Here is a 10,006-nt window from a genome sequence, read left to right on the forward strand (position 1 = left end):
GCTTCCAAAAATGTTGGTAGCCTGAGAGGAGGTTTTTATGATAACCAGAAAATGTGATTCTAAAATAGCTCATTTTCCCTGGGACTCTACCCAAGTAGTATGAACTTGATTGCTTCATAAAATGCTTTGAATTTGAACTGGAGCCAGTTACCTGGCAGTAGTGTTGGCTGTCAGAAGGTGGCGCATCTTTCCAAGGAAACTTCTTTCCCAGCTGGGTTGTACTGTATGGGTGAGAAGATGCCCTATTTGAAATACACAAACTGTCATTTCCCAGCAGCATCCACCAGTTCACATTTGCTTGTGTTGTAATTAGTTGCCTGTCAGAATAATTGCTTTCATCTGTAACAAACAGGTACCCCGTGTTATGTGGATTCGGAGGGAATTGTGCGGATGCTGAAACGAGGACTGGGGAATACTTGGATTCCAGTGTGTAACATGAGAGAGCATTGCAAAGGAAAATCTGATCATTACTGGGTCGTTGGCATCCATGAAAATCCCCAGCAGCTCAGGTCAGGTGTTTCACAAGGCAGCGCTTTGTTTCTCCTGGTTTTAATTTACTGAGCACTTCTTACTAAGAGAAACTGGAAACAACTTCTACTAAAACAGGCGGCTGGTACATATGCACAGTAAATTATCTAGTTCATAAATGTAATTCTGCATGGATATTTCATTACTAAATTGGTTTTGGATACACTCATTAGAGTTTTATAATTTGTAACTGACTTATTATGGCTCTTTGGCTTGGCTAACAGGCATGCACACTTTACTGTGAAATCACACATTTCTGATGCATAAGGCTGCCTCTTGCTAGAGAAAGCTGCTAAAAAGTTATGGCTGCTGTTAGAATTCTGCTCCTGCAGTTGATGGTTTTGGGGGGTTTGGGTTGGTTGGGTTTTTTATTTTTTGACTATGTTTTCCCCTTTTGTCCCTTTGAGAAGAACCCAGTCCTGTTATTAATCTGCATCATTAAGCACAGATAAATCGGAGCTGTCTGTTGTTGTATTCATATTTAAACTGTGGCAATGAAGAACAGTTTTGTGAAATTGCTCAAATAAATATTTAGGTGAGAGTTAACCATTACTTTAGACATCACCGCTATCACATTTTATGAAAACTGTGCTCTTTATTGTAACAAGCATCCTAGGCCTTAAGTTGCTGAGCTTACTTTGTAGTCTTCAGTGACCTGCCCTTTTCCTACCAGGGCAGAATCCATCAGCTAACATATTTCACTGAAATTTAGGCTCTTCTACTTTGCTAGTCATATATGTTATTTCAGTGTACGTGACATTCTTTGTAATCCTCTGTGTCCCGTAATATCACTGGTAAATGTCAATTCACTGTCTGGTTCTTCCTCCAAATCATTGCTTAATGTTGGCCTCCAGAAAATTCACCAAAGCTGTGCAGGACTCATCACATTGATGGTCAACTGTGAGTCTGTCATAGTGATTTTTTTCCTTTTCTCCAAGAAAGAGAGTGCTGTTCTCAGCTGCAAAAAACATTTCATTCAAAGCCACTGGCGTATTAAAGATGATAAGTGGGGAGCGTTGTTGTAGAAACACCATTTGCCTTAATTAACACCGATAGCCAGAACACTCATGCTTTGTGGTCTTATTTTTTTTTTTTCTAGTGATGAAACTAGATTATAAAACCAGGCACTTTTGTCAATGCTGCACTGGTGCTGCTGGAAATACAGCTCTTCCCCAGTCGATGTTTTGCTTAAGTGACTGTTACCAGAAAGTACTCGTTCAAATATAATGCTTTAATATATGCTTATCTGTGTCACCCCCATGTCTCTTCATGACATCTAAAACCTCTCATCAAAATAGATGGCAGATGTGCCCTGCTCTTGTTCCAGTGGCCTTCGGTCGTTGGGCAGTTTCTGATTTCAATAAATTGCATTTACATTTGGTAACTGCTGTCAAATCATGTGTTGTGTGCGATAGAGATCTGCGTCTGTTACGTGCACATTTGGAGTTTCTGGTGTGAGCAAGAGCAGCGTGTGCTTTGCTTGTTTTCAAATCTTACATTGGTTACAATGTAAAAATAACCCTTTATAATGCAATCTTGCATACTGCTATACGTAAGCGAGTATTTTAATTACTACTTTTTAAAGAACCAATCCAGTGACTGTAGGTGATGAGAATTGTTTGTGGTTTTTGTTTCCTTTGCACAGGTGTATTCCTTGTAAAGGAGCCCGGTTCCCTCCTACGCTCCCACGGCCTGCTGTAGCAATATTATCTTTTAAGCTTCCTTACTGTCAAGTTACAACAGAAAAGGGACAGATGGAGGTACGGAGTGGTGTTGGGTCCACAGCTGAGAGTCTGAGGTGTCCCCATAGCAGGGATTCTACGAGATTCCTATTAATAACCTCTACTGTGAAAGCGGGTACTGCAAACTCTGAGGCAGACAGGAGGGTGTTTGGGTTCAGTGTTTTTTGTGTAGCTTTTCTGGCTTGGTTTGGTTCAAAAGTGATTCTAGAAGAATACAAACTAAAGCTGCTGCAGCTGTTGCAAGGTTATACATCATCTCTTTCCAACCAGTGAAGTCTTTCTCACACTCTCATTTTTCAGTGGGTAGTGGTTAATGTTCTAGTAAGCACCAGCTTTTGGGATCCAAATCGAGACCCCCTTGAAGGTGTCTGTTTTCTGATATTTCAGGCATAACAAAATTTCTTGAAGGGTTGTTTTTTGCAGTTGTTTGGGTTTTTTTTAATATATACTAAGAACTCATATAATCACACGGAAAATGTAAACCTTCTGGCTTGACTTATTTCCTTAAGATAGAGGCCAGTTGAAGTAAGGTGGACCTGTGGAGAACTTGTAGGAGAATCTCTGTATTTATGCATCAATAATTTATAGGTTGAAATAATTTAATCTTGTGAGATTCAGCTGTAGTGGACAACATAGAAATGAACATAAATTTCTAACCTCAACCTTAGAGACAGTTTAATGCTATTTGAATTTTTTTCTCTTTAATAGAAGTGTAGATAAAAAGTTCCAGTAACAAATACTTTGTCCTTTTTTATTACTTTTCTTTCATTAAGCTCTAGTTTCTCTGTTCTTTATTTGATGGGGTATGTCTTCTCCCTTCACCCCCTACCTCAGCCAAATAATAGAAGGGAAATGCCAGGAACTGTTAATGGAGGAAATACGCACTGCTGGGAGGATAAGGAAACGGATTATTCCAATAGATCTGATGAAAACATCCTGGTTTTGAAGAAGTTTATGATTATTTTGCCACAGAGCTAGCCTGGTGTAATAGCCATATTAGTATTTCCCCAAACAACAAGAGCTGTCTTTCTCTCTCTTTCAGGAGCAGTACTGGCGTTCTGTTGTATTTCACAACCATGTGGATTACTTATCAAAAAATGGCTATGAACTTGATGAAAATGCTAAAAGTCAGTCAGTGAAAGAGCAGCAAGAACTTTTAATGAAACTCTTTGCCGTAAGTACAAATAAATAAAAAATAGGAAGAAGCATTTGATGTAAGTTTTGATGTGATTCCTCTCATTGGAAATCCGGCTTTCTCTCCCAAAAAGAGCTTTTTCTTTGCTATGCAGGTCATGATTGTTGGTGGCTTGACTTTATTCATTCACTCCACTGAGACCATAATGTTCTGGTCCTGGAGTCTCGAGCGTGCTGTGTGACACTGAAGTGTGTAACTCTCAAGGCTTCTTTTCTTTCAGCTTTCGTGTAAACTGGAGCGTGAATTTCGTTGTGTGGAACTTGCTGACCTCATGACACAAAACGTTGTGAATTTAGCTATCAAGTATGCTTCTCGCTCCCGAAGACTAAATTTAGCTCAGCGGCTCAGTGAAATGGCTGTAGAAAAAGCAAGTGAATTGGCAATGGCACAGGAAGACGAAGAGGAAGAAGAGGATTTCCGAAAGCATTTGAGTGCTGGGTAACACACATTTCTGTGATTAAAAACCTGGGAACATTTTTACTGATCCGTTAACATTTTGCTCCAGTTGATGCCCTTTTGCTCTTCTGGACCACAGTTTGCAATGTGTTTGTTATGAAGTAACAGTTTGTGCCGCTTTGCACATAAATTGTACACATAAACTGGTATGTTCTTTGCTCCTAAATTGTACACATGGACTGGTGTGTTCTTGTTCATATCTCGTGAGGACTCACTAGTAGCAGGACACTAACACAAGGTGACATATCTCCACTCCCTGTGTACTGTATGTCTGTGTATAACAGCTTCGGACGCAAAGCAAACGTGGTACCAAGTTGCTCTAATTTTATTTTATGTTTTTCTTCCCCTAGCCTGTGCTGGTTTGGTTTTTTGACTTTTTTTTTTTCTCTTTGCCTCACTCTCTCTACCTTGCTTCATTCCACACCCCTCTTAAAATCCTTCTACCTTCTGGTGATAATAGTGACACATTGAAGGTGGCAAAACCTTGCTGTTTCTATTCGAGTGCTTGCTCTTCTGTGCGGAGCTGTTTGAAGGCCCTGCATGGACTTTCAGCTCGGGTGAATTTCGAACAGTTTCATAGCAGTGTGTGGTCTTTCTTAAAGCTACGTGAGTACCACTTCAGGTGTCTGGACTTGATGTTTCAGGGCGAACTGAAGTGGTTAATGAATCTTTATTTTATTTTTAGTAATCATCACAGTTTAATCAGAGGTATAATGCAAATAAATGCCAAATGTTATTGTTCCTACTTCCTAAATTAGATAAGTTACCTTTCCTTTATTCCAGTTTTCCTTCTGAATGTGGTGAGCACTTCCTTTCTGATTAATTCCTTCGATTTAGTTACAGCAACTCTCCCACGGAGTGGAGTCGGCTGCCAGTCAGAAATGTTCGCCAGGACCAAGAAATGGAAGATGCTGAGGAAACTGATGCCTGTGAGGAAGTAGAAGAAAGACCAGAAGTACCTAAACAGAGTAAGAAAAATGTGTTCTCTGAATAGGCTGGGAGTTATCTAGATGTCTTTCACACACTTAAGAAGGAATTCTGGAAAATTCCCAGTTAATTTGCAGTTTGAATAACTCAGCAGTCTATAGGGCTATGCAAACAATAGAGTTGTAGGTCATTTTTTTGTGTTCTTTTGACATAAAATTTAGGAAAGGCGGGCACGCCACCTGTCACAGGGCACCACAGGTGAGGTGCAGGAGGTTTGGCTTAAGCCATTTACGTAGACAAAATAACGCCATTTGTTGCACTCAGTTTTGAAACTGCAACTGTAGCAGGGACTAGGTTTTCTTCTACCTACTTAGAACAGGTCTGGTAGTTTCTGATCAGTCTTATTTGGGTGCTGACATAAAAAATGCATAGTAATAACAGGGTGACGTGCAGAAACTCCAGCCTCTGAGCTTCCCGTTACCTGGAATTCCCTGTGGGAGATGTGTGGTAGTGTGAGCAGGTGCATGTTCCAGCCTGTGCCTGCCGTCGCTGCAAAGAAACAGGTTTATTGTCTGTCATCTGCTCTGTAGCTGCTTGCTCATGCATTGTATTTAGTAACTGAGGGACTTTTGGGGATATCATGTCTGATACTATTTCTAATGGCCTGGGTCACCTTGTGAAACGGTGACTGGTTTCAACTCAGATGTTGCAAGAGTTGGACTGATAGACAAGTAGTTTGCTGGGCATGTTTTAAGGAATAAATTTAAGGTTTAGGGAATAAGTATACTCTTAAAGTTAAATCCAGGTACAGATAACAGATGGTTTTGTAGAAGCATGAGAATCATGCTTTAAAATAGAGATTGTTTTACTCTAACTTGCTTGTCTGTTTGGGATTTCATTTTTTAACAAGTTATACTATTACATTTTATTGTGCTTAAGGATGTACCTTTTTCTTTCTTCTGAAGGGCCAAATCCGTTCTCCAAAGGTGTCACTTCAGCAGAGGAGACTACTCCAAAGTCTGGTGAGTAAATCTCCATTTATTGCAGGATGACAACTCTGTCATGCTTCACAACATCTGCTCCTGTTTTTTATCTTCCGTTCTCGCATTGCTACTAAAATTTAGTGCATAACAGTGCTGTCAAGTGGTAACTTGCATTGATCGCTGCTCTCACGTTGTTAAGAGGTTCGCTATTCCTCTTGATGTCTTCATTACCTAATGATGGTCCATAAACGCCATGCTGATGGCCTTTGTTGTGCCAAATGCTGTGTTGGTTGTCTGCCTGTCTGTGTCATGAAGGCATTCTTTGGGACAGGGGAAAAGTGAGAAAAATAACCAGTTTATTTGTTTTATTAATCACAGGCACATTTATTGGTTGCACTTTTAATGCAGAGTTAGTAACCCTGCTGCAGAGCTGTGAGCTTGAGCAGACAGGAGCAGAACGCGACCTCTTGCTGCTTCTTGCGCCTTCCCTCCTGCCTCAGCGAGAATAATAGGAGTGGAAACGGATTTGGGAGTGGAGGAAGCACTGGGTCTTCCTGTGGTTTTGTATTTTAAGCCGTTGGTCCTGTGTGGCATTTCTGATGACTCGTAATGGCTAAGCACATGAAGTATAACCATCATGCGATTATTAAAGTGTCCTTTCTCGTTATCTGACCACTCTCAAGCCTGGTGGAAACTTTTCTTTGGTGTGGAATAGTTGATGCCTTTGAGTTCTCCTCTTCAATTTTCAGTGAACAGAGGCTGAAACACACAAATTGAGTGTGAGTCTTGCTCTTTGGAAATGAGGCTAATGTCTCATCTGCTCATCTAAAATGTGCACATTACTTCATAGGTTTATATGTGTGTGTGTGTGTACATAAACGCACACATTTTTACATTCTTTTTTCTTTCCTGTTAAGTAGTTGTAATTGCATCAAGCAGCCAAGGACGAGTGAATCCCTTTAAGGTAAGAATTTTGCAGCTCATTTGATCATGGTGTTCTGAAAATCACAACAGGTTATTTTACCTATGTATAGCTATGACAGAAATCTTGGAGGGGTGGAGGAAGCGAATATGACAGAAAATAACTAAAATGTCTAAATAACTACATGTCAGTTCATTTGTTTTGCTAGGTGTCATCTAACAAAAAGGACCCAGTGGTCCCCTCAGCAAATGTTCTCGACACTATGAGTAAATACTCAAAGAAAACTTCTTTGTCTAGCAGTCAGGCTGGGAACAAGCAGAACACTCCAGTTATAAAGCCTCTGATTCCCAAACCCAAGTCCAAGCAGGTAGTGTTTCCAGTCTTTTTACTTTGTTTTGGTGAGCAAAGAGCAGTAAATTGAATTTTACCAGCTTTTATCAAGTATGAAATCCTCTTGATTGAGTAGAGCATCTTAGATGGAGAAGTCCCTTTAAGCATACTGCAGAAATTAGAAAAGCACATAAAACGGCAAGAGAGAAATTCTGTTGTAGAAACTATGTTCTGCACTGAATCTTGTGCTTTTATTTTAAATAGGGTTAACTAAACCTCTGCTGTGCTGAAATTGGATGGCTTAGATGCTGTATTAATGCAAGTGATTATTATGTCCTTAGGAAAGGTTTGGTTTTTATTAGGCTATATGGTGTGTGTTGTGCAAGAGTGAGGTGTTTTTAACCTTTTTTTGTTGTTTTTTTTAACTCAATTTCTATAGGCTTTAGCAGCCTCCTTCTTCCAGGTTCGTACACCTAACTCTGGTGAAAAAACAGTGAAAGAAAGAGAAGAAAAACCAGGAAACGAGTCTCATGAAGTCCAAGTCACTGCACAGGACAACACTGAAAACAGAAAGTGAGTGGGCATTTGCGTCTCAGTGCGATATTCCAATTTTGATAAAATAGCAAGCCCAAAACTGATTTTGTTCTGAAGACGTTAGACTGGCCAAAGCAGCATAATGTTAAGATTAAAGTGTTAACTCACAAGCTGTCACGTTCGTGAATTTGCTTCAGAAATTTTAGTGTGCTGCTACTTGTGCTGTCTGTATTATCAAACAAACTTGTATAAAAGACCAGCTGGATTTCCAAATTGCCGTGTTACAATCATGGTGAAAGAACAGAGAAAAGCATTCGGTTCATTAAACGTGCATGGTAGTGTTATTCAAAGTAGAAGTTTTGCATTGGCCTCAGACAAACACATCTCTGCATGAATAATAACAGTGCAAAATGCAATTCTGGGGCTCTAAGCAATGATTTTTGCCTTGTTACTACTTACGCATCTGATAATGACCTTTGAGTGATAAATGAAACCATGCTGCTGTGCCAGCTCCAAGTATAGGAAATACTTAAAGGTTAAACATCTCTAGCAGTTCTCAAAGGAGCTAAGGTTTCTATGTGGAAGTGTAAAAGCTTTATTGTAGCATGGTTGTTTTTTTTTAAAAAGAAAACAAGCAAAAAACTTCAATCACTTAAGGAGCATGTCTCTTCCTAGCTAAGACTCTAATCTGTCTTGTTCCTCTGGAGCAGATATATTTTCTAACAGTCCCAGTCCTCATGAAACTTGCATTATTATAATTATGTTTCATTTCGACTTCATTTAACTGAGGAAGATGAAGGTAATTATTATTCATTTGGACTAGCATTCTTTACGTTAACCTTTACAGATAACGTTCTAAAACAAGTGGCAAGGAGAAGGATTAGCTGAAACGTGCTCATATACGTGTTCTATTTTTAGGTTGATGGTGCCCTGTCAGAAAGGAAGAGAACCATTATGCTTTGTCATGCTAAAACTGAAATGTTAATCTCCGTATATATCACAGTTTTATTAAAAAATGCTTGACTTAGCCTTGCCTTGTCAGCATGTTCCTTAAGCGTACTGCAACAGGAGAAAGCAAACTGCTGACTGTATATAATGTATATATGTCTTTTTTTCAAGAATAAAAAATTCCACATAAGTGTTGTTTAGAAATGTTTTGGGGGATATGGTTTTCCTATAACCTTCTTAAACAGACAGTTTTTGTGTGTTTGTTTTAGACCAAAGACAGGATTCCAGATGTGGCTAGAAGAGAACAGAGCAAACATTTTGGCAGATAATCCTGATTTTAATGAAGCAGAAATAATAAAAGAAGGCATGAGTCGATTTAGAACACTGTCGTCAGAAGAAAGAATGGTAAGAAAGCATCCTCTAATTATGGTTTTTCTGGGAATTTTCCCCCCCTGTGGAATCCCTTGGTTATTTTTAGTTAAGAATTTTTTTCTTTAAATTCCACTGTTCTCCATGTTTGTGGACTTCAGTTTTGAATTGGGCCAGGATCTATGGCATATACTTCATGAAAACAGAAACCATTGGAACAATAAGTAATAGCAGAGAACAGCTTTTCCAAAGTAGGGCACGTGAAAGAAATTTGGTCAATGAAGAAATATCGAAAGAAAAGGGAAGGAGTTAAAAGTCACACAGTCAGGCTTCATCAATTGGGGCTTTAATTTGTCCTGAGGCCTTTATGACAATTAAGAGCTTCAGTTTCATGTACAGGCTCAAATGAAGTATAGTTGTGAAAGAGAATGCTGTTACCAAAAAGGAAAGGGAGGAAACTGATCCTAACTTGATCCTTATTAGTTCTTAACAGGAATTACTTCAGTGATTTAATTGTTATTTCCATATAATCAAAGAAAGAAGGTGTATAAAACAAAGTGGTGAGGTTTGTAGCCTAATTTGTAGTTTCCTGTTTAATGATGCACTTTCTTCAAAGGTGTGGACTGAGAAAGCAAAAGGAGGAACAGTTAATGATTTAACGGAAGATAAAAAGCGAAAGCGTCCCACAGCTGAGGAAGACGAAATGAAGAACCAGGAGCAAAAATCAGAGGACTCAAATTTATCCAAAAAACCAAAGCCTTTAGATCAATCTACAAATGTCAGGTTGTCAGCTTTCGCGTTCAAGCAAATCTAAGTAATGTGGTACCTCTTCAGCGCCTGTTTTCTGAAAACATTCGGGAGTTCTGCATTGAGAAACTTGCTGCCCTGCTCAAAGAGCACTAGCAAAAGAGAGTGCCTTGCTCCGAATAGTCTTTTAGAAAGTATTTTATTATCAGTTCTTGAGGGAAATGTTACATGTGCTCTCCTGATATTTTGCAAGTTACTAGTATAAAAAGCTTGAAAGCCAAACTAATACTAAGGGACCCGTTTCCTAGAAGCACAGTGCCACACG

The 10,006-nt window shown here is 39.2% G+C and overlaps 1 protein-coding gene across 1 annotated transcript; it reads left to right on the forward strand.

Moving 5' to 3' along the window:
* Positions 1-352: 352 nt before the first annotated feature.
* LOC104535710 (WD repeat and HMG-box DNA-binding protein 1-like) lies at positions 353-9,748 on the forward strand (the record flags this gene model as incomplete). The annotated part of the gene is made up of 11 exons (XM_010180300.1): positions 353-509; positions 2,174-2,288; positions 3,313-3,444; positions 3,686-3,903; positions 4,759-4,889; positions 5,814-5,870; positions 6,752-6,795; positions 6,962-7,120; positions 7,523-7,656; positions 8,835-8,970; positions 9,551-9,748. Coding segments are annotated over 11 exons (1,481 nt in total), but the record flags the coding sequence as incomplete, so codon positions are not given.
* Positions 9,749-10,006: the final 258 nt, after the last annotated feature.

Source organism: Mesitornis unicolor, unplaced genomic scaffold, assembly GCF_000695765.1.
Source record: "Mesitornis unicolor isolate BGI_N332 unplaced genomic scaffold, ASM69576v1 scaffold52142, whole genome shotgun sequence".
Lineage (NCBI taxonomy): Eukaryota > Metazoa > Chordata > Aves > Mesitornithiformes > Mesitornithidae > Mesitornis > Mesitornis unicolor.